General features: G+C 40.0%; 1 protein-coding gene, 1 long non-coding RNA gene and 1 pseudogene across 3 annotated transcripts in view; 1 reads left to right on the top strand and 2 right to left on the bottom strand.

Moving 5' to 3' along the window:
- The first annotated feature begins 299 nt into the window (after positions 1 to 299).
- Positions 300 to 22,321, top strand: LOC150064783 (uncharacterized). Of its 2 annotated transcripts, XR_016534831.1 has the most exons (6): positions 300 to 645; positions 11,018 to 11,210; positions 15,692 to 15,749; positions 18,196 to 18,339; positions 21,547 to 21,660; positions 22,145 to 22,321. It is a non-coding gene; the product is annotated as an uncharacterized LOC150064783 (long non-coding RNA). The 2 variants fall into 2 exon arrangements; XR_016534830.1 differs by lacking the exon at positions 18,196 to 18,339.
- LOC150064784 (ADP-ribosylation factor-like protein 1 pseudogene) lies at positions 8,865 to 9,599 on the bottom strand (annotated as a pseudogene).
- The window catches only part of Kif27 (kinesin family member 27), a 115,084-nt gene continuing 108,709 nt past the window's right edge, over positions 19,120 to 25,494 (bottom strand). The window contains exon 18 of the mRNA XM_090329471.1: positions 19,120 to 21,990. Within this exon, the coding sequence (XP_090185597.1) occupies positions 21,518 to 21,990 (473 nt within the window). The 3' untranslated portion in view covers positions 19,120 to 21,517. The remainder of the gene's footprint in view (positions 21,991 to 25,494) is intronic.

Genomic DNA, 25,494 nt, shown 5'->3' with positions numbered 1-25,494 from the left:
CGGGCAGCGGGCACTAACGGGCCGGAGCGTCGGACGGCGGTGAGCGCGGCCGCGGGCTGCGGCGAGGGCGGGGAGCGAGCGGTGGGCGGGAGGCCGGCGGGGGCGGGGGCGGCGGCGGCGGCGAGGGAGGGAGGGGGCGGGGCCGGGGGCGGGGCCTGGAGCCGCCGCCGCCGCCGCGTGCGCGCGCGCGCCGAGACGTTTGTTTATTTTCCCGGTGGGTTTTGACGCCGGCGCTGAGGAGAGGTCCGCGGGTGACGTGAGCGCCCGACCCGGGAGGGATGTGGGGGACGCGGCGGAGGGAGAGGACCAGAACCACCTGCCGGAGAAGGGGAGCTACGGGGGCCGGGCAGGGTCCAAATGTTCCATGTCGGCAGCTGCGAGACGGGCTTGGGGGGTCACTGGGGAGATGGGGTTCTTCCACAGAGGAGAACGGGGCCCGCAAAACCACCCCGCGCTGCTCCACGCCAGCACCTGCCACTTAGAAGGCCGGGGAGCGGAACGGGATCGTGAGACTGCAGCAGCCTGGGTCCCCAGACTCGGGGATGAGCTCCCTTGGAGAGGACAGGGATGCTCCAACTGAGGAAGACCTGCGCTCCTTCTCTGCAGAGTTACCCCAAGCTTTCCAGTTGGTTCCCAGTCAATCAGGTAAGACTGGTGCAGTCACGAAAGCCAACTTTCACTGACCCACTCTTTCCCCAAACCTCATAGGCAAGGACAACTTTTGGCAGAGTTGGAACCCAGAGCTGGAATTGGCTCCAGTTCTGATTCCACTGTGACATGATTGTCTCTGTCACTCTGACACACATTAGATTTCCTCGTGCCCCTGGGTAGGATGCTCTTAGGGCTGCAGAGGAGAGTTGAGGACATTATCTTTGGTCGCAGAGAGTAAGGAATAAGACGGTGATAAAAAATGAGGAGACACGATAGCCAGGTGATGGAAACAGTCCAGATGCCCTACTGCAAATGAATGGATACAGAAAATGTGGTATGTATACACAATGGAATTCTACATAGCCAACAGACAAGATAAAATAATGGCATTCACAGGGAAGTAGATGAATCTAGAGTAAATCATGTTGAGTGACACAAGTCAAGAACTAAGGATCAAAAGGCACATGGTATCCTTAATATGTGGCTGTTAGATCCAAAAGTACAAGAGCGAGGACTCAATATTTGCATACCCAATACTATGGACATGGTAATGGAACTATAAACATAAGTATATAGACATAAAAACCTATGACTCTATAGACATAATGTTTTATTTTATAAATTCATATGTTTCTATGGCATACAAACCCTTAGCCTAATTTTGATTAAGTTCTAAAAACTAAGTGCCAGTGATTGTATATAGAGATTCCCTTCTTGAACACTTGTTTGTTAAACATGTCATTTGAAATATGATGTAAAAATCAATGTTAACAAATTCTTTAATAAAAAATTCAAAACATCAAAAAAAAGTTAGGAGACAAACCCTGTTAGGCATCATATGAACAATACAAAGAGTACTTGAGGGTCAAAACACTCTTCACATCTGTCTGGAATGGGGGTGGGGAGTATCAGGAAAGAAAGGCAGCATAGAGGATCCATAGAGGATGTTAGGAATTGGCCTTGAAGAAGGTTGGAGAGGGTTCTTTAATGCAAGGAAACATGCATGAAAGCCAACGAAAACTATGTTCTAGAAAGTACAGTACTCTTACAGTATGTTGAGAAATGTTAAAGACAAAGGGCAATGTCCCAGATGCCAGGCAGGTGAATGTGTATTTAATTCAATCTTCTGAGTTATTTTGACTTAAAAGTTTGGAGGGGGAAAAAGAGGAAAGATTTTTTCTTTGTAACTACCGATCTCTCTGTAAAGAGATGCAGTAATTAAAGGTGGCCCTACTTAGGTCAGATAATACATAATGACAGTATCAGATTCCCACACAGAAGGCTGTGTGGAGGATGCAGGTTTAAGGCCGGTAGCTAAATATTGAGGTCCTTTATCAAGTAAAAAAGAGTAAAACAAGATGACTTGGAAGGGGTCGGAGGGTGAGGGGAGAGGAACTGGAAGAAAAGCATAGGAAGGGGTATTAATCTCAAAGAAGTAATGTACCTGCTACCTAGAATGTAACTGTAACCCCTCTATACATCACCCTGACAATATTTTTTTGCCAGCCCTGGAGATTGAACTCAGGGTCTGAGTACTGTCCTTGAACTTTCTTAAGGCTGGAGCTCTACCATTTATGCCACAGCACCATGTCTGGCATTTTTCTATGTTTTGGTGCCAAGGAATCAAATCTGGGTCTTTGTGCATGCTAGACAAGCACTCCAGCACGAGGCCAAAGTCCTGGCCACGACTAATTTTTTTTTGAGAAAGAGAGAGAGAGAGAGAGAGAGAGAGAGAGAGAGAGAGAGAGAGAGAGAGAGAGAGAGAGAGAGAGAGCGCTTGCCAAGCATGCACGAAGACCCGGGTTCGACCGCATTTTTGCTATACAAAATGTAGTCCATAACCCAGCCACATTGCTATCACCAGAGGAACTTGTTCAAAACTCCCAGGACCCAAACCAGATGTGCTAAATCAGCATAATTCAACAAGAACCCCAAGAGGTTTGTACCACATCAAAGTTTATGAAGCTCTGATCTAACTAAATGAGAGAAACTAACATAGTAGGGGTGGAGGGGACAGTCAGGAAAGGGAGGAAGTGATGCAGAATCATAAAAGCAGGGTAGATTGAGGTTTCAGAAAAGCTAGGCAGAAGGAATATTATCAACACTAACCTAAACTAGACAGATCGTAAAGTGCAAGGAAAAGGTATGATTGCACTTGGGATGAGGTGAAGTTATTTAGTCATGTTCTAATTAAAAGCTTAGGAACTTCCACTTCGATTAGTAATTACCTAGAGATCCTGTCCTTTCAGTACCTACATATATGGAATGCATTAAAGTAAATCCAAGCCTGCTGGGGCCAGCAAGCAGCGAACTGGGATTCCTGATTTAAGGGGTGAAGACTTGGAAAAGAAGACAAGAAACAAACAGATGGGGTCGGGAGGTCTACAGCTCGTCAGCAGCCCAAGACTGCAGCCTAAGGCTGTGAGCTTAAGACTGTAGTGCTGTTTATTTCTAGTTCTAATCTTATGTACTCTGTTAACACCAAGAAACTATCAGGGGTTACATTAGCACCAAATGGTAATCAAGTCTGAGATCAATTAAGCAGAAGGTGATAAAGCAATAATATATTTGTACCAAATGGTAATCAAGTCTCAATAGAAAGATAAAGCAATAAATCAATAAAGTCAGGAAGTTCACAATACTGATGGCATAGCTCAAAATTCATAAGCATGGCATCATACATGACAGCTCATTTCTTTGTGTGGTTATCTTACTCATTGATGGGACAGTCTGACTCCATACTCCGGCTCCCAACACAAGCTGGGCACCAGTAGCTCATGCCTGTAATCCTAGCTACAGAGGAGGCTGAAATCAGATTTCGTTCCAAAGCCAGCTGAAGCATCAAAGTTTATGAGACTCTTGAGTCTGGGCACTGTCCCTGAGTTCTTTAGCTCAAGGCTACCACCCTACCCTGGGCCTGGGCTCTGTCTCTGATCTCTTCAGCTCAAGGCTACTGCCCTGCCCTTTGAACCACAGCACCACTTTTGGTTTTCTAGTGGTTAATTGGAGATAAGTCTCTCGGACTTTGAACCGCAATCCTCAGCTCTCAGCCTCCTGAATAGCTAGGATTACAGGCTTGAACCACAGCACCCAGCATCAGTGAGACTCTTATCACCAAGCAACCACTAGAAAACTGAAAGTGGTGCTGTGGCTCAAAGTGGTAGAGCACTAGCCTTGAGCTGAAGAGCTCAGGAAGAATGCCAGGGCCAGATTTCAAGCCCGACAATTGACAAAAATAAACAAACAGACAAATTAAAATAAATACTAGCAGGGCATGGTGGCTCACATCAGTAATTCTTACTGGTCAGGAGGCTGAAATCTGAGAATCACAGGTCAAAACCAGATCACACGAGTAAGGCTATGAGAGTCTTATTTCCAGTTAACCACCAAAGACTCAGGGACAGTGCTCAGGCCCAGAAGTCAAGCCTCAGTGCCAGTAAACACACGCACGCATGCACGCACGCACACACACACGCGCGGTAAATGCAGAGTTTTGTTGGTTTTTTTTTTTTTTTTTTGTCGGTTGTGGGACTTGAACTTAGGGCTTGGGCACTGTCCCTAAGCTCCTCAAGGTTAGTGCTCTGCCAGTTTGAGCCACAGCGCCACTTCCAGTTTTCTGGTGGTAAATTCAAGATGAGTCTCACAGACTTTCTTGCCCAGTCTGGCTTTGAACTATGATCCTCAGATCCCAGCCTCCTGAGTAGCTAAAATTACAGGTGTAATCCACTGGCATTCAGCTGCATAGTTCTGTTATATTTGCTTTTATTTTCTCAATGAAGTAGGACAAGAGGATATTTTGGCAGATGGCTAGTTATTCATCAGTTTTTATTTCCCTTTCTCTGAACACAGCCTCTCTTCAGATCAAGTAGGAGCAGTTACTGTGGCTACCACTGCAAATCCAGGACATTCCCTATAGCAATACACATGCCTATTTCATGTGTGTTTCCTGTCTGCAGGCTGGACCCTGGATGTAAGCCTCTGTTTTGATTATGCAGATTACTAAAAAGCCCCTGAGTGGTTACAGAGCTACAGAAAGAAGTTGCCTGTTTCTGTATGAGGTAGGGCTGCCCACTGACTTGGAACAACCAATTATGTGAGCGATATGTAAACCTCTGTAGAGTTAGAGCTGTAACATTCTGAAGTCTATTTGTCATAACTTTTTAGCCAGTTAACATAGTCATTAACTGAAAGTTAGGGAGGGAGAGGAAAGAGAACCTGAGGTGAGCTTGAGTGAAGGAGAGCCAATTAAGGAACATAGTAAGGTTTCCAGAAACTACTAAGGAAACCTACAGTGAGTAGCCTTGAATTAATACTGAGACCACTCAACTGCTTGTGCACTTTTTTTTTCTCTAGCTCATGGGCAGGCAATGACTAGGCAGTTGTAACACTAATTAAGCAAAACCAGAGTCTGTATTCTTAGCACCTGGGAACCTAAGGAAAGAAGATAATGAGTTCAAAGTCTTAACTATATACCAATGCCCTGTGACAGACGACTAACAGACAAAAAAAGCTTTCCATAACTTAACAGCAAATACAGATTAATTAAAAACTTGACATATTGAAAATGCAAAGATTTTCATTAGCTTGGAAAATGTATCATGGTACACACATAGCTTGAAGGCTCTGAAGTCAGACTGCAGGGGTTGAAGCATAGCATTTCCCTTCATAGGTGGTTATGAGGATAATACATTTTCTATAGTATACTATATGTATTTGAAAGATTTCCCAGTACAGTGAAGAACTAGGTTAGATTTAGGTACTATTGGGTTTTGTTTGGGGGTATATTTTGGAAGGCTGGTAAAACTGGTCTTGAACACAGGGGCTCAAGCTTGATAGACAGATGCTCTACCATTTAAGTTACATACCAGCCTTTTTTCCACAATCCAATGATGAGCTTCACACGCTTTAAGACAGCCTCAATCCAGGTGCTGGTGGCTCACACCTGTAATCTTAGTGACTCAGGAGAATTAGATCATGGTTCAAAGCCACCCCAGAGAGGAAACTCTTATGATTTTTTTTTTGCCAGTCCTGGGCTTGAGCTCAGGGCCTGAGCACTAAGCCTTGGACTTTTTCAAGGCTAGAACTCTACCACTTGAGCCTCAGCACCACTTCCGGCTTTTTCTATATATGTGGTACCAAGGAATCGAACCGGGTCTTCGTGCATGCTAGGCAAGCACTTTAACTACTAGGCCAAACTCCCAGCCCCCCTCTTATGATTTTTGTGGGGGTTTTTTTGCCAGCACTGGGGCTTGAGCTCATAGCCTGGGCACTATTCTTGGTCTTTCTCAAGGCTAGCGCTCTACCACTTGAGCCACAGTGCTACTTCTGGCTTTTACTGTATATGTGGTACAGAGGTGTTGAACCCAGGGCTTTGTGCATGTTATGCAAGCATTTTAGCAGTAGTCCATGCATCTAGCCCCTCTATGAGATTCTTATCTCCAATTTAATACCCAAAAGCTAGAAGTGGAGCTGTGGCTCACTACCCTTGAGAAAAAAAAAAAAACAACTCAATAACATTGCCTAGGCCCTGAGTTTAAGCCCCAAGACTGGCACAAACAAAAAATAATAAAAGACTAAGCCTACACCTGAGGGCTGGGGCTCATGCTTATGATTGTAGTTATTCATCAGGCTCAGATCTAAGGATCATAGTTTGAAGCCAGCTCAAGCAGGAAAGTAAGTCAATAAGACTCTTTATCTCTGATTAACCAGTTTTTTAAAAAGCCAGAAATGGAGGTATGTCTTAAGTGGTAGAAAAGCTGAAAGCATGAAGCATTAAATTCAAGTCCCAGTTCTACTGGCAGGCATGCACACATACACACACACTTCAACACTTGAACCTTTGGGAGATACTTCATAATCTAACCATAACTCCAGTTCTTCTGTGTCAGGTAGTCATAGTATTAATGGCCATTTTTGTGAAATGTCTGTCCATGCCTCTCACCCATTTTTCTTTCTAAGCAGATTATGTAACTGCTTTCCTTCTTGGCTTACAGGAGTTCCTTATACTTTAACAACATTTACTCATTGCTTATAACATACATTACATAATTTTTTCATTTTTGTTATGAACTAGTTTGGAGTATAAAAAGGTTTTTACTTCAAGATGATAATAGGCATTTTGCTGTACTTTTCATTTATGTAGTTTCATTGTGCCTATTTATGTTTAGTCATTGAATCTGACCAGAATTAACTTTCATTATAATGTTAAAATGTGAAGTAAAGGTCAAATTTTATTTCAAATCCCAGCCCTTCCTGCTTTTCCTTTTTCAGGTAAAGTCTTACGCTTTTTAACTGGCCTGAATGCCATCCTCCTATCTATGGCCTGTCTGTGTAGCTGGGATAATAGGCACATACCATCAATGAGCTATTTCTTTTCTTTTCTTCTTTTTTTTTTTGGTTGTGGGATTTGAACTCTGGGCCTGGGCATTGTCCCTGAGCTCTTCAGTTCAAGGCTACCGCACCACTTCCAGTTTTCTTGTGGTTAATTGGAGATAAGAGTCTCATAGAGGGGCTGGGAGTCTGGCCTACTGGTAGAGTGCTTGCCTAGCATGCACGAAGACCCAGGTTTGATTCCTCAGTACCACATACTTAGAAAAAAGTTGGAAATGGTGGTGCTATGGCTCAAGTGGTAGAGATCTAGCCTTGAAAAGGCCCAAGGACAGAGCTCAGGCCCTGAGTTCAAGCCCCAGTTCCAGCAAGAAAAAAAAAAGAGTCTCACGGACTTTAGTGCCTGGGCTGGCTTTGAACCTTCATCCTCAGATCTCTGCTTTCTGAGTACCTAGGATTACAGATTTTAGCCATTGTACCCGGCTTTAATGAGCTAGTTCACTGAGGTGGAGTCTCACTCACTTTTGCCTACACTGGTCTTAAACTACAGTAATCCTGATTTCTACCTCCTGAATAACTGAGATTTCAGGAAGGAGCCACTACACACACCAAGTCTATATATCCTATTGTTATACCTAATTTTTATATATAACTGTACTTACCTTTTCCTACTTAGAAGCATTTATAGTTATACATATTAAGATCCAGTGGTAAGAAGGATAAACGGGATGCATTGAACACATTTTTTTTTCTGTTTCTTAAAATATTTTTTATTTTCTTTAATGCTATTTTTTTCTTTATTATGTTGTGAATTCCATGAAATATAACCATTCAGGACTGTTTTTTTCCCCACCATATTAGGTAAGATTACTATAACCAAGTAAGTTTAAATAGACATTATTTTCAATGTTCTCTGACTACCATAATTTTAACTTAGGTTCTGTGTATTGTCAGTGTTGGTATATTCAGGAATAATTTATGAGACAAGCTTTAGACCCAAAAGTCTTACTTTGAGTCCTATATCTGTCGGCAAGCCAACCTATAAAAACCTTGAGTCCGGGCCGGGAGTTTGGCCTAGTGGTTAAAGTGCTTGCCTAGCACGCATGAAGACCCGGGTTCGATTCCTCGGTACCACATACATAGAAAAAAGCCGGAAGTGGTGCTGAGGCTCAAGTGGTAGAGCTCTAGCCTTGAGAAAGTCCAAGGACAGTGCTCAGGCCCTGAGCTCAAGCCCAGGACTGGCAAAAAAAAAAAAAAAAAAAAAAACCTTGAGTCCACGAGGACTCAAGGACTATTATATAACACACCCTGCTTACGTCACAGCGTTGCTGTATGAATCAATTAAGTCAATCTATGTAGAATTCTTTTGATGACTATAAAGTACTTAGAATTGACAATTACAGAGCAGCCAGTAAAGGTGGCCACCAAAATCACATTCATGCCTATAACCAGAAGCTTTTAAATGAGCAAGCTTAAATGTGGCCAGATAAGCAAACAAAGGCTATGGTACATGGTATGTTTCTAGCCTACTCTACTGAGTCATATCTTTGGGAAGACTTAATTTATTGTAAGGGAGGAAAAACCCCAATTAATATATGTTAGTGTCTATACAAACAAGATGCAACCATTTATTCAGAAGTGAGAGGGCTTTCCCCCTGAGAAGAGTGCCTTCTTTAATAGAACTATATTTGAGTAAGAACTCCATACAAATAGCATACCTTAACACAGAAGAGCAAGGAAGAAATATTTTACATTACATTGAACTTTCAGGTGATTTGACCGAGTTATCTCTCCAACCAAATACTTGTGTGTGTGTATGCTTTTTAATATCTATTATAGATGTTACAGTCAGTTCTATATCAGTTCTAGATAATACCATCAATCACAGTTTTCACATGTAGTCACATGAAGCACACCTGTTTGCAGGAAGACACGATGTCATCTGTTTCAGAGGAGCTGGAGTGATTGAATTACTGCCTGCTTTTCAATGTTTCAACCAGCCATTCCATTGCCTCATCAAGGCCAGTGCCTTTGGTTGCTGACGTTTTGAATATCTGCCATTTCCGATCCTTCAAGGCATATAACCCAAGAGAATTTGCCATCTCTGAGGGTTTCATAGCCTGCTCCATGTCCTGCTTATTTGCAAACACCACTAAAATGGCTTTTCTCAACTCTTCCTCCTCCAACATGGCAACTAATTCTGACTTGGAAATGCCAATTCTGTCACTGTCACAGCTGTCTACCATGTAAATGATGGCATCTGTGTTTGAATAATAACACCTCCAGTATGGCCTAATACTTGTCTGTCCTCCTAGGTCCCAGACTTGGAACCTAAGGTTTTTGTATGTTACTGTCTCTACATTAAATCCCATAGTAGGAATAGTAGTAACGACTTCTCCAACCTGTAATCGGTATAAAATTGTGGTTTTTCCAGCACCATCTAATCCCAAAATCAAAATTCTCATTTCCCAGGTTCCAAAGAGACTGGAAAAAATACTTGAGAAAAAGCCACCCATGGTGAAGCGCCTGTCCACCCTCACCGATCCTCACAGACAGGCCTGGGCTCGGCAGCGACTCGATTCCAGGCCCTGGCGCCACCTCCGCTCACCTGGGTCTCCTCGCTGGCCCAGCCCACCTGCAACATGAACACACATTTTTTTTCCACCCTTCACTGAAATGACAGTGAAGGAATAATAATAAGATATAAACTTATAAAGACAAAGTAAACAGCTCCCTGCTAAAGAAGGCTGCCAACAAAACTTGGGAATGTCAAATGCAGATCGATGAGTAAGAACTGACTTACCAAAGCTAAGAAAGTTAATTCCTAAGCTTTTGAGAGAATACAATCCCCCAAAGTGAACCTATTCACATTGTGAAAACCTGGAAAGGCCCCGAAACAAGCCACCAGACCCCTGAAAGCAGAGGTAGGCTGAAGCTGGAAATTAGGATGGGAAGGTTTTTAGTTAGACCCCTCCTACCCTCATTCTCTGCTTCATTCCCTAGAGAAGTTGACTTAAGAGTTCCTCTAGACATCAGGCAGAGCTGAGGATAGGACCCACTCAGACAGAAAAACAAAACTAAGTGAAGTTGTACAGACTAAATTATGAGAAAAACTCACTTAAATTTCATTTCCAAATTCAGATTCTAGAATGCTACCAGATCAGAAGGATTCTCTTGGAGGAGAGAGTGTTGTCATTTGGGCATGCTATGGTTTGAAATCTCCCTAAGATTTCTATGTAACAGACTTGGTCACCAGGGCTATGTTATTGGGAAGAGGTGGGACTTAGTGAGAGGTCTTTAGTCATTGCGGTGTGTTTCTATAGGGATAATGGGACCCTCGCTCCTTTCCCTCTTTTATGCTTTCTGGCAATAAAGTGGGCAACTTTCTTGTCATATACTCTCATCATAATGTGCTGTCTTGCCACAGTTCCAAAAGCAATGGACCAGTCATAGACTGGCCCTGACAAAATTGTGAGCTAAGCTGAAACTTCTTTCTTTATAAGTAGATTACCTCAGTTATTTGTTACCATAATGGAAAACTGACAAATACGGGTCAGCGGGGGAGAACTACCTACTCCAAGAGAAGAAGCCATTAAGAAATATGGTTTGTCGCGTATCTCTTACAGTGAAGTCCAATAGCTGGCAGGCCCTTTCCATCCCAATAGTACCTGATTAGCTTTTTTTTTCTGGTCTTGGGGCTTAAACTCAGAGCCAGGTCATTGTCCCTGAGCCACTTTGTGTTCAATGCTAACAAAAAAAGAATAACTTTTAGGCCAGGAGTTTGGCCTATTGGTAGAGTGCCTGCCTAGCTTGCATGAAGACCCGGGTTCTATTCCTTGGTACCACATACAGAGAAAAAAGCTGGAAGTGGTGATGAGGCTCAAGTGGTAGAACTCTGACCTGGAGAAAGCCCAAGGACAGTGCATAGGCCCTGAGCTCAAGCCCAAGACTGGCAAAAATTTTTTTTTAGATATACAGATAGTACCTATAATTTTGTAAAGAATTAGTTGTGCTCAGTATGTTTGCAACTCTCTTCTAGGGCTTATATCATCCAGAACAAGAATTAGAACATGAAGAACAAGATGTGGGCAAGCAGAAGGAAAACTATCCAGTTACTGATGCAGCAGGTTCTCCACAGCAGCCACACTGGCAAGTCTCACCTCCAGGACCCTTCATATCCAGCAAGAATCCAGTCAGTCATTCAGCAGAGATCCAACATGCTGGAACTTTTGGTAAACAATATGCATTTCCCTGAGCATGTGATTTTTGTTTCTCAATCCCTAGGCTTTATGGTGGGTTCTTCTGGCCTAAAATACTGCAGCTCTTACTCATAGACCTTCCAAAAGTCAACTTCTCCATTAGGACACATGGAGAAGTTGAACTCCAGTGGCTCACACCTGTAATCTTAGCTAATAGGAGGCTGAAATCTGAGGGATTACAATTTGAATCCAGCTAGGGAAGAAAAATCCAAGACTCCTGTCTCTAATTAACTAGCAAAAAAGTTGGTCTGGAGGTGGGGCTAAAGTGGTAGAATGCCAGCCAAACAAGCTGATCAAACAAGGTCCTGACTTTAGGCAACCATATTAAAAGAAAAAGACACCAGAAGGGAAAGCTTTCCTCACCTCTAAACAGCTCTGTCCTTCCTCTATTCTTCTACCATCATGTTTTAATATTATCCTTGCTATTATGAGTCTTGTAAAGGTATAACCTTAGTCTGTTTTATTTACTGGTATGTTACAGTACCATGTTTATTGTTTGCATTCCATAGTGCTAAGTGAACAAATTCAAATGAGCTGTCTGTTGACCTGATTCATTACTCAATAGGCTGCATGCTTCTTGCTCATGGGTCCTAAATGTTGGTTGTTCTTTCTTTTACTTATCTTTTTCCTACTATTACTTAGCGTACTGCTAGCACATAAAAGGCTGATTAAATTTATTTTGTCAGCATTCCCATATTAGTCTCTTAGATATGTAACATGGAAGAATAGACAGAGTGCTTAGTTGGCCCAGAAGACATAGATGTTAAGGACACTGTCTCAGTTTGATAGGAAAAAAAATGTATGGGAACCATGGGACCAAGTAACCCTCTTAATTTGGAAATAAAGTTGAAATCATTCTTTAAAAAAATTTATTGTTATTATAAAGGTGATGTACAAAGAGGTTACAGTTACATAAATCAGGTGAAATGTCTTAGTCTGCAAATAACCAGCTAAAATTGTACTAAGCAAAAAAGTTGGATTTCCAGCTCATCACATTGGTTTGTGGTAGTAAGCACTAAATATGTTCCTTGACTTTCAAACTTAAATTTACTATCCACTAAAAGTAAACTGATTGGGTCAAAAGTGTGGCTTAAGTAGTTAGGGGCTTGCCTAGCCGTTGTGGGGCTTGAACTCTGGGCCTCAGTGTTGTCCCTGAGTTCTTCAGCTAAAGGCTACTCCTGGAGACAACAGCACCACTTCCTGTTTTCTAGTGGTTAATTGAAGATAAAGTCTCAGGGACTTTAGTGGATTTTAGTGCCCAAGCTGGCTTTGAATCATGATTCTCAGCCTCCTGAGAGGATTAGCTAGGATTACAGGCATGAGCCACTGCATGCAGCTCCAAAGAAAAAAAAAAGTTTTCTATAACTATTTTTTTGCCAGGCCTGGGGCTTGAACTCAGGGCCTGGGCACTGCTCTTGGGCTTTCTCAAGGCTAGCAATCTACCACTTGAGCCATGGTGCCATTTCCAGCTTTTTCTGTGTATATGGTACCCAGGAATCAAACACAGGGCTTTGTGCATGTTAGATAGGCAGTCTACCAGTAGGTCACACTCCTGGCCCCAAAGAAAAAATTTTAAAAATACGAAAGTAATCCATCTAAAATACTCGATTTAAAATTAAACTTGAATCAATAAACTAAAATCAGTTATATTTCTATGTTAAAATGAATGCAAAAGTGAAATTTAAAAAATAATTCACTTACAATAATATGAAGAAAACATTTATGGATAAATTTACCCCCCTAAAAGTAAAATAAATATACTGAATACTAACATGTAGTTAAAAGAATGTTCATAGTATGGAAACTTAATATTGTTGGGATGGTAATGCTATCAAAACTGATGTACAGATTCAATTCAAAATGAAATTCCAATTAGTATGCAGTTGTACTAGGGGTTGTACTAGGCCTCAAGCCTAGCCTAGTATACCATTAGTCCTTCCTAGTAGCTCTTTTGAGGCATAGTGGCACATGCTTGTAATCCCAGTACTTAGGAGGCAGAGGCAGGAGGATTATGAATTGGATTCCAGCTTCTGCTACGTAATTCTACCTTGTCTCAACAAGAAAAAAAAATCACGCACAATGAAAAAAACACAAGACCAGCCATGGTGGTAGATGCATGTATTCCTAGCTATAGAGAAGAAAAGGTAGGAGTATCACGCTCCAAAGCCAGCCTGGATAAAAATGTGAGATACTATCTGCAAAGAAAAACATGCTGGAAGTGTGGCTCAAGTAATAGAGTGTCTGCCTAGCAAGTATAGGGTCCAAATTCTAGTAATGCCAAAAACAATAAAGTGAAACCCAGAGAAAGGGAGAAAATAATTTGCCAATCCTATTATCTAAAGAAACATCTGAATCTAGAATACAGAACTCTTTTACAATCTTGATTACTGATTTGAAGTAGGCATAGGATTTGAAAGAAATTTTACGCCAAGCCAGGTGCAAGTGGCTTATGCCAGTAATCCTAGCTACTCAGAAGACTGAGATCTGAGGATCGTGGTTCAAAGCTGTCCTAGGCATGGAAGACGGTGAGTCTCTTATCTCCAGTTAACCACCAGAAAACCAGAAGTGACCCTCTGGCTCAACGTTGTAGAGCATTAACCTTGAACTGAAGAGCTCAGAGAGGGCACTCAGGCCCACAGTTCAAGTCCCATGATCAGTGCTACCCCCCACCCCACAAAAAAAGTTTCTCCAAAAATACAGAAAGCACATGAAAAGATACTGCCATTAGTTGTTACTACAAGATGCTCTCGGGTAGCTATAACTGTAATTAAAGAAAATAAAGACAGCAAGTGTTGACAGCATGTGAAAACAACTAGAACTTTCATACACTGCCATTGGAAGTGTCAAATGGCGCAGCTACAGTGAAAATGTTTGGCAGTAGCTGCAAAAGTTAAACATAGAAGTACCATATGACCTAGCAGTCTTATTCTCAGTTATATAACCAAGAGATCTGAAAACATATGTTCACACTAATTTGTATATAAATTTTTATAGAAACCCATAACATGTTTTAGCATGGTTATTCATAAAAACCCCAAGTTGGAAATAATCCAAATTTTTATGAAATCATAGTGTGGCATATACAATGAACATTAGCCAATAGCAGAAATGAAATAGGTTACATGATTTAAGGACAAACTTTGAAATCATGCTGAATGAAGAAGCAAGACAAGCCAGGCATGATAGTTCACATCTGTAATCCCAGCTACTCAGAAGACTGAAATAGGAAAATCAAAGTCCAAGGTCAGCAAGAGCAGAAGAGAAAAATCCTGTCCCCAAAACCAAACTAAAAGCAAAGGGACTAGAGACATGGCTCAAGTAGTTGAGTACTTGTTAAGTGATTTAAGTGAGGCCTGGAGTTCAGTCCTCAGTACTGCCAAAAAAATTATCTTCCAGAGGTTACCTATTAAATATTATTTATATGAAATGTGAAGATTAAGAAAATCCAGAGACAGAAAGCAGATTAAAGGCAGCCAGAGCTGGAAGAAGAGGAAAGTGGGACCAAATACTAATTTCTTTTCAGGGTGATGAAAATGTTCTAGTATTAGTATGATTAGTGTGGAGAATAGACTAATTGTACACCTTAATAAGGTAAAAATTTAGTAAATTATATCTCAGTTAAAATTTTAAAAACTGGAATATGATCTTAGGCCTGGGAGAAATTCTAGGCAACAGTACATATGAGAGTAGCATTTGTTTGCAAGATGAATCATTGTTTTCATTTTCCATTCAGAATGGCTGGGGTGATTTCTGTAATCAGAAACAATTTGTAATACTTGATTCTTATGAGTAGCTATACAGCAAAGCCCTGGAAAGGCAACTTCATCTGCCTGTGTGTAAGCCCAGAAACACATTCAAAGCCATAAACATTCACTCTGTTCTCCCACTCTGCCTCTGGCTCACCATAGTAATCACTAGATCGTCAGTTTCTCCATCGAGTAGGCTTAGTCCTGAGCTCTAAAGCTGCAAAAATAAAAGGACAGGAACCATAAAGCAGGACTGCACATAAAATATTTGTATATATTCCCATCTTTTTTGGAGAAATGCTATTTTTATGATGTTTTCAGACAGTAAGTGAACTGCTTACCCTTTGAAAGGAGTACAGATTCTATCCATGTGAGAACTAAGGCCCAGGTTTACTAGGCCTGGTCCTGAAGGGTCAGGGTTTGCTGTGATCTGGCTGATTAAACTTAATCAGGTCTTTAAATCTATTTAGCTTCCTCTCTCATGGGAGAAACTGGATTTTCTAATAAATCTTACTAAGAGAACCTCATGACCACTGGCGGTAACTGGGGAAATGTATGAAAGTATTCTTCCTGATTTATTTGTTCACAATCCACTAGAATACTTCTGAGCATAGGTTCTATTATTCTTACTTAGTATTCTTGATTACTTGACTGTTCAGAATATGAGTGGTATGATCTAAAGAGACAATTATTTCTTAATGTTGGCAGATACTTGCAAATGAATGAAAATGAACTCTCTCTGAATATTTATGAAGAAGCTAGCACGGTAATGTCAAAGTTAATTCTAATATACTATGTCTTGAAGTTAAGAGTAGCAAATACAAATGAATATTGATCTTACCTATATTATATGCCAATTAATTATTGTTTTACCATTTTCTTTGGGGAAGAAATAGTTCCAGATACCTTTGTGATCATCAAATAACATCGTTATCAGTTTTTTTTTTTATGTATGTGGTTCTTTTTGATGGGTTGTGGGACTTGAAATCTGGCCTGAGCACTGTACCTGAGCTCTTCAGCTCAAGGCTACTGCCCTACCCCTTGAGCCATAGCACTGCTTCTGGTTTTCTGATTGTTTATTGGAGATGAGTCTCAAGGTCTTTAGTGCTGGGGCTGACTTTGAAGAGCTAGGATTACAGGCATGAGTCACCTCACCAGGCTCATCGTTATGAGTTTTAAGAAGTTGTTTGGTGGTTGCTAATGAAAGAACTAGCAGCCAAAAACTAGGGGCCAAAAATTACCGATGAATACTTATTTCACTCATATACCAAACAATAGTTATAATGCATATACCTGTAAAGGTATTTGGCAATTTAAAGTATTTCAATTACAGAATTCATATGAAACTTCCCCAATATTGCTGCTACGTATTTTTTTTAAATGTCAGTTCTGGGGCTTGAACTCAACTGCAAGGCACTCTCACCTTTTCACCTCAAAGCTTGAGCTTTACTATTTGAGTCATGACTCTTGCTTCTGGCCTTTTAGTGGTTAACTGCAAGAGTCTCATGGACCTTTCTTCCTGAGCTGGTTCCACAATCCTCAGCTCTCAGCCTCCTGAGTAGCTCCAATGATTATAGGCACCAGTAACTAGCTAAACTGTTTCTTTTCTTCCTCTTTTTTCTTTTTGTTCTTTCCTTTCTCTTTCTTCCTTCTCTCTCTTTCCTTCCTCCCTCCATCCCTCCCTCTCTTTTTTCCTTCCTTCCTTCTCTCTTTCTTTCTTGGCTCTCTTGGGGCTTGAACTCATGGCCTGTGCACTGTCCCAGAGCTTTTTTGCTGGAGCTCTGTCACTTGAGCCATAGCTCTGCTTATGGCTTTTTGGGTGGCTACTTGGAGATAAGAATCTCGCAGAATTTCCTACTCAGCCCTTTGAAGGGCCATCCTCTAACCTCAGCCTCCTGAATAGTAGCTAGGTTAACAGGCATGAGCCACTGGCACTTAGATTGAATGTTATTGGAATTTCTATTTTTCATAAATCATATGCTAAAAACACTGAGAATGTTTAGGGAAAAAAATGTTTTATGGTACTGAGGTTTGAACTCATGGGCCTCACACTTGCTAGATGGGCACTCTACCCTTGAACAAACGCTCCCAATCCTAAAAAAAGTGTTTTCATATATATGTGCCAGATTTTACCACATTTTGACAGCCAACTGTATGGAAAAATCTACTTATTACAATTTCATCTTTAACACCTATTATGCTGTGGTATTAAAAGTACTTTCATGCCAGGAGCTGGTAGCTCATGCCTGTAATCCTAGCTACTCAGGAGGCTGGGATCCAAGGATTGTGGTTTAAAGCCAGCCCAGGCAAGAAAGTCCGTGAGACTTTTTATCTCTAGTTAACCAAAGTGGTAGAGCACTAGTTTTGAAGGGCACAGAGACAGCACCGAGGCCCTAAGATCAAGCTCTATAACTTAACAGTTGCTTTCATGAGTTTATTAGGTAAAACAACAGATTGCCAAACAATTAAAATACTTTCTGGTGCTGGGAGTTTGGCCTAGTGGTGGAGTTTGGTCTAATGGTAGAGTGCTTGCCTAGCATACATGAAGACTGGGGTTTGATTGCTCCGTACCACATACATAGAAAAAGCTGGAAGTGGTGCTATGGCACAAGTGGTAGAGCTGTAGACTTGAGAAAGCCCAAGACAGTGCTCAGGACCTGAGTTCAAATACCTAGTTTTAAAGTACATAGGGACTTGCGGCTTTTCTCTTTGAAGCTGTTTGGAGGTTGAGGAAAATATTGTTTAATGTGCCTTATTAAAGTTTGAGTCCTTCCAATTCACATCTCCAATTAACCACCAGGAAACTGGAAGTGGTACTGTGGCTCAAAGTGGTCGTGCTATAGTTTTAGGCAAAATTGCTAAGGGGGAGTGCCCAGGCTCTGAGTTCAAACCCGATGACTGGAAAAAAAAAAAAAGGACAAATGAGAACTATATAAAATACTCAAAATAAGGGTTTTCTGAATTTTTTTTGGAGTGGGTGGAATACTGGTACTTGAACTCAGGGCCTTGTGCTTTTGCTCCACTCCCAGCTTTTTTGCTAGAAATAAGTCTTATAAGGATTTATCTGTGTGTACTGTCTTTGAATTGAGATTCTCAGATCTCAGCCTCCTAAATATGAGATTTCTGTTTATAATTTCATGCATTCTGGGACAATGGTGGGTCCCGTGTGAACAGGTGTAATGATCAGCTAACAGTTTGTTCTTGGTGCGCAGGTATGAAGTGCACATCAAGAGCAAAGAGTGTAAGCAATGCAGTGGCATGACAATATGAACATACCCTCTCTCTGTAGGAAGAGCCTCCCAACCCTCCCCTTGGCAAACTACCACCCAATAGAGCACACACCAAATGCACTGAAGGTATTTATTGCAGCATTTAAGCATGCCATCTCACATTTAAGTATGCCATCACTATTAATGGAGGTAGCTATGAACTAGCATAACTTTAGGTGTAAAATACACACAATACATGTTTTTATTTCTAGTAAAGTTGAGGGTAGAATAAATTTTCTACTTGAACCTTTAGATATTGGCACACCTAGCCGGGCACAGTGGCTCACGCCTGTAATCCTAGCTACTAAGGACAGGAAGCTGAGATCCGAAGATCATGGTTCAAAGCCATCCTGTACACTAAAGTCCATGAGACTTTTATCTCCAATTAACCATCAGAAAACTGAAAGTGGTGCTGTGTCTCAAGGGGTAGGGTGGTAGCCTTGAGCTGAAAGCTCAGGGACAGCACCCAGGCCCAGAGTTCAATTCCCACAACCAACAAAAAAACAGATATTGGCACACTAGTGTTTTAAAGTCAAATGTGTCCAGTTTCCATTGAATGTTTGAAATTTTGTGACCATAGAACTGAACCCCTACTAAATATTTCACATTATAATCCATTTTAGGATTATATTAACTGAATATAATTAACTGAAGATCCTATGTATTTTTGCTAACTCCTTGAACCCCAAGGTTCATGAAGATGTGAAGAGATGAGGGGCCAATAATAAATTAACGAGAAAACATTGTATCTCAGTGAGTGTTTACCTAGCAAGCCAAACTCAGGACTTAGCTCCAGCACTGCAGCACAGACAGACACATACACACCCTTTCATTAATGTTTTTATTATCCACAATTCTCATATGTAGAAAATTTCCACTCTGTTCAATATAACTCTGGAATTAGCAAAAAAAACTAGTTATTTTAGAGGAGACAGTTTTCCTTACAAATATTCTAGTACAGGTGGAGAATAAAAGAAAATTAATGACCCCCCCCAAAGTGTATGTAATAAAACACATATAATGACAAAACATCTAGACTAAAGGAAGCATGTGATAAAGTAAAAATGTTGAATGGAAACCCCTTTATACAACTACTTAAGGATAATAAAAATTGAAAATCATAAGAGTAAAATTTTTTATTATTATTATGTATTTAAAATAATTTTATTTGGCCTAAAAGAGGTGCCTTATTTTTTGTTTCCTTTATAAGAGTATTGACTAATATAGAATAACCAGAAGTTAACTTCTAGAATATATTACTTAGGATATTATTTGCATTATTTGTTCTGAGTATGTGCATGAAATCTACAATAGCATAATAAAGGTATACTGCAGGGGGAAATTTTCACAACTTTGTTACCAGTGGTCAATACACTTTTGCATCATCAAATCAAATCACTGTAATTTGATAGAGCTTTTGCTTTGTTAGTGAGAAATTAATTTTATTTCTTGAGCATCAGAGTTCTAGTATCAGAATACATTCTCATATGAATTATTCATCGTTAATAGCACATTATGTACTCATAAGAAATTTATGATTACAACTTTCATGGATAAAGGCATTTTACTAATAAATGTCTTATTGAAGGCATTGGCTTTTGCTATAAGACTGATATGTAAGTGAAAGACAAAAAAGGATAACTACCTGTAAACCAGAAAATGGCTTTAGATAAAATAACAGTTATAGGTTAGTTTGTAAATTAGTCGTTTGAAACTTAGGAGAGGCATTTCTCATTAGGCTAATGTTATAAACTGTCAGTTCCCAGGTAAGTTAAAAAAATCTAACCTATGATTTTATTTTAGCACCATGCTTAAGAGATAAAAAATAACTATCAATTTAGAAGTTTGTTTCTCTAAAAACTGTTTCTTTAGCAATACGTCAAAGAACTCTAGTCTTTAAGACTAGCAAGGAGAAAAAGAATAGAGGTCTTTGTGGTCCTAATGCAAAGAAACAGTTTAGGTCTTGGGAAGGATGGTCAAACAAACACTAACAGAAGAAAGAACAAAACAGTGTCTGCTGCTGTGTCAGCAAGAATGGACTCAGCAAGGAAGCAAATGGTGGCTCTTATTGAGTAGCATCAGTAAGTCAAGGTGGTTTGTCTCCATTCCAATATTAACTAGTCCAAGAAACTCAACTTTGGTTTACAAGTCAAGGTCTGGTAAAGTATTAGAATGTAACAAAATAATACCTCAGGTGTTTATAATGTAATGTTGCCTGTGATAAGAAAAGATGGAAGGAAAGAACTGGTGGTCAAATTGTTCAATTCTAAATATTATGTAAAATTTTGACAAAAGAAAAACTTGAAGGGCAATTTTAGAAAAACTTTCATTTACATATTCACAGCCCCAAAGTAGTTTGGCCTGCAAAAAAGCTTGATGAGGCAGGCTGTCATACTTAAGTATGTTGGCTAAAGATGCCTTGGCTAGACTTCAAGCTTTACAGACACTCCATGTGTCCTGGCTGCTCACAGCAGTGTTCTTTTCCTTGTCATGTTAGATTGCTTTGCTGTTAATCTGTTACTGCTACCCAGATCCATGGAACAACATCCAGTACTTTCCAATTCTGAATGCATAGTACAGAAACACTATTTTAGGGCCAGAAGTGTGACCTAGTGCTCACCTAGAATGCACACAGCCATGGATTTGACTCCCTGGAACCACATACACAGAAAAAGCCAGAAGTGGCGCTGTGGCTCAAGTGGCAGAGTGCTAGCCTTGGGCAAAAAGTGTCTAAGGACAGTGCCAGGACTGGAACAAAAAAGAAGAAAACATTCATTCTATTAGCAAACTAACAATATAAAACAATTCCAGCGAAAACATATGCGCTGGTGACTCTAACACACATTAAATACTTAGTTGGATCTTCTAAAAATAGCAATACACTTGTGTTTTAGAATAACAATAATAGGCACTGTACATTATAATATGCTATGACATAATGCTACAATAATATACATTTGAAGGATTGTTTAGTCCATTTCTTCAAATATTCTTCAAATATGTCTGAAAATTTAAACATACATCTTTTAAGTGGAAATATTTAAATGTTATCAAATATTTGGATAAAATTGATTGGTTATGGAAATACAAGTTGGAGTTCCAAAAATACACTACAGCAGGTATCTATGTCCATAAACATACAAAAAGATGAGAAATTCAATCCTTACTCTTTTCTTGGACCCTAGTGAGCTAAAGTTTTAACTTTTAACAATTTGGGAAAATAAATCTTTGTTTATTCACTGGATTAAAAGTTCTATTAAATGCCTTACATTTTTAAATCATTTGGTTTCCTAGATACTTCAATGGAATCAGCAGCCATTGATCCAACTCCCACTCCAAGATTGGAACGTCGCAATGAGAGTTCCACGGCAGAAATCTGACGTAATTCTTTGCGACACAGTTTTACAGGTGTGATACCATGAAGTTGTCCCACAGTTCCTACTGGCTGAATTTGGGGAGATGTTCCACTGTGAGAATGTATAAAATGATTTTCATCTCTTTTATCCATATTGCTCAATTGTCCACTAGGGGGTGCTACAGAGCTATAACCTGCAGGTAATTCTGGGACATCTTCCCAAAACTGAGAATGTGGTTTTGTTCTTAGTTTGCTTGGGAAACTGTCCACTTCTCTTTCTCTTCCACTTAGTTTTGCATTTTCAGTTCTGGATGCCCATTTAAATTCTTCTGAAAGCACACTTGTCTCTTCTGGATTCAGGGCTCCATCTCCAACATTATGATCTAAAATAATCCCCCAAACCAAAAATTCATTAGAGATGATTCCTTCAAAACCAAGTATTTAACAATGATATCTTAACTATATTATTACTACTCCATTTTCAGTTAGTTAATTTTTTTAGACACACTTGTGAATTGAATTACTCTTCACTTACAGGCATTTTGAGAATAAATCAGACTGTTAATACACAGAGCAAAGTTGGGACATTATCAACTAGGGATTCTGGTGATTCTTGGAAACCAGGAATGCTTTGCTTCTCTCTGGTGTCTTTCTTCTGTTTGGCTTGTTGCTGTTACATTCCAAATCCTGTTCAAGTAAAGGCAGCTCTGGAAACACTGGCTCTGCCCTATCTGTATAGGTTTGCTTAGGAGACTTGGCATTATTTGTATGAAAATCTGGTCTCAGGTGGCCTTCCCAGCATGACAGCAGGGTTCTGCTGGACATATGCATGCATGGATGTGTGATACTCAAAATGGAGATGAGAGTATGACACCTCAGTGAAAGACAGCATACAAGATTAATTAGAATGAGTGAAAAAAAATCAGGCTTAGAAGTCTTCAAATCATATCTATTATCAAAGACAAAAACCCACACATGAACTATACCTAATGCAGTGATAAATGCCAACTTTAACATACAATATGTGCTTAGTACACTTTTAGTTTTGTGAAGACCAAGTTTAAAAGCAGGTTAGATACTGGTGGTCCTTAAGCCAACCTGGCATACATACTCTTCTTGTCCTCTAATGTTAATACTCAAAAATCCTCTCTACTCAGGAGGTTGAATCTCAGGATTGAGGTTCAAAGCCCAGTCCAACAGAAAAGTCCATGACACTGTGTCTCCAGTTAACCAGCAAAAAGCCAGAGTATGATGCAAGTGCTTGAGTGCCAGACTTGAGGGGAGCGGAGATAAGCAAGTGTGTATGAGACACTGAGTTAAAATGCCAGTACTGACAAACACGCAGCGCGCACACACACACACACACACACACATACAGCACAGCACATACTCAGGTTGGCTTCTGGACTCTAGTTTCTAACACTGGTTTAAAATGTAAATTATTTTCTAGCTTTTAAGATTCTTCAAAAACAACCCCTGAACTGGCCTGTGAAATAATCAGATACTAGGGTAAATACAAAGTTGACCATAAATAGTTGCTCCTAAATAAGGGGCACAGGGCAGATTATCAAGATCCTATTACTTAAAATTAAATAGTGAAAGCAAAAAGGTCTAGCAAGCAGGTAGCCCTGAGTTTGTATTCCCCCACAAAGAAAAGTGAAGAGGGCCCGGGAGTTTGGCCTAGTGGTAGAGTGCTTGCCTACCATGCACAAAGACCCAGGCTTGATTCCTCAGTACCATATAAATAGAAAAGGCCAGAAATGGCACTGTGGCTCAAGCCTTGAGAAAGCTCAAGGACAGTGCTCGGGCCCTGAGTTCGAGCCCCAGGACTGGCAACAAAGAAAAAGAAAAATGAACAGGGAATGTAGTTTAGCAGTAGAGCAACTTGCCTAGTATGTATAAGGCCCTGAGTACAATCCCAGCACTGAAGAATAAAGCAAAACAAAACAGAAGGATAAGACTCCAACCCAGATCTTCTGACTCCAGTATCCTTTTATGTAGTCTGATACTGATTTAAGTTGATATAGTCTTAAGTAGAACGACTGCATGTTCATATAGACTAAATTTATCCACATAAAATAAATTAGAAAGCACATAAACTATGACAGAGGCAAGTAACCAAGTGACCAAGGTATTTCAGAAGATTAATTTTTCTGCTACTAGAAGAAGCCAAAAATATTCACAGAAAATAAATACAAAACTGGTATGCAGCTGGTATGCTGGTAACAAAGAGATTACTACTAAAACCCAATGAGTTAAAAACTGGTCATAGTGGTATACATCTATAGTCCCAGCCATTCCAGAGGGAGAGGCATATGAAGATCACTGAGTTCATGAGTTCAAGACTAAGGGAAGCAACATGGCTCCATATAAAAACCAATCAATCAATCACAATGTACTGTATACCAGGATAGTTTTGTATTAACTAGGATAATAGCATAGAAGATATTTTTAGGGAACTCAGAATTTGATAAATTTAAATTGCTGTATTTTAAACATCAACTAAGGTTTGTTTAATGTCACTGTGTGAAAGCAGGGGGATGGTATAGAGATATAATATGGGGGGATATGCCTAACTAGATTGCAACTATTTTTTTAAACATGGCAATAGGAAAAGAATATGCTAAAATATGGGTAGTTTATGAGTTTTCTGCTTTTTCCTATATTTTTTCTACAATGATTACATATTACTTTTCTTTCAGTGCTAATATAGGGCTTGATATCAGCCCCAAGCTCTTACTTTGTATTTTCCTCAAGGCTGGTACTCTATTGTTTGAGACAGGTTCTACCTTTGGCTTTTTTGCTGGTTAACTGAAGGTAAGAGCCTCAAAAACCTTTCTGCTCAGCCTGGCTTCAAACTACAAGATCCAGAGCAGCTATGAGTATAGGTATAAGCCACTAGCATCCCAAAGTATTTAAAATGTTTCCAGGTAGAGTAGCAGACTTTCTAAAATAATATTTTCAACATCATAAAGAGTACTAGACTTCCTGAAAAAGTTGATCAGATGGGTTTTGTCCTCATTTTACACCTCCCCAGGTTTAGTTAATATCATATTGTCAGTTCAAAAGAAGTGTATAGTAGATTCAGTAGTATAAACAAGGACCATCTTCAAATTTGGAAAGGGGTAATTTGTGTTGTTACTGTTTGTTTTGGTGCTAGGAGGGGCTCACACATGACAGACTACACATTCAACCCTCAGAGTTAGCTTTTAAAAAGGCTGATGGGCCGGGAGTTTGGCCTAGTGGTAGAGTGCTTGCCTAGCATGCACGAAGACCCGGGTTCGATTCCTTGGTACCACATACTTAGAAAAAGCCAGAAGTGGTGCTGAGTTCTAGCTGTGAGAAAAATCCAAGGCTGAAATGGGGACTGAGTCATGGCTCAAGTGGTAAAGCACTTGCCTAACAAATGTGAGGCCCTGAGTTCAAGCTTTTAGTATTGACTGGCTAAGTTTTGCAAGTAATATTTCCAGTAAAAGTTTTATTTCTACAAGCACCTCTGTACTACTTTATTGAGAATGAGTAAGTTTAATCTCTTTGGGAAGGCACATAGAATGTGTACCACATGTTAGACTACTGGGCAGGAGTGAGATGCAAATCTTCAGACCATGTTCTAATTACTCTTCTATCATGAGTCGCTTGGCCCCAACTCCCTCATCAAAACACAAGTTTAGCAGACACTGGTCTACCCTGACTTTGAGAGTTAAGTTGAAACTATTCAGGAAACTATGTTTATCCAAGTATTTTTTTGAATATTTTTCTCTGAATATTGCAAATATGACATATCAAATTTAGGATGTTTATGTCACAAATACAATGTAGCACTCTACTTTTTAAAGTAATTTTAAAATGTAAACGTATGCTAAATTTCACTAAATTCTTTATATTTG

This window comes from Megascapheus bottae, chromosome 3, assembly GCF_031878675.1.
Source record: "Megascapheus bottae isolate mThoBot1 chromosome 3, mThoBot2.hap1, whole genome shotgun sequence".
NCBI classification, from domain to species: domain Eukaryota; kingdom Metazoa; phylum Chordata; class Mammalia; order Rodentia; family Geomyidae; genus Megascapheus; species Megascapheus bottae.
The sequence above is the reverse complement of the archived record's forward strand: the minus strand, read 5'-3'. Positions and strand labels throughout refer to the sequence as shown.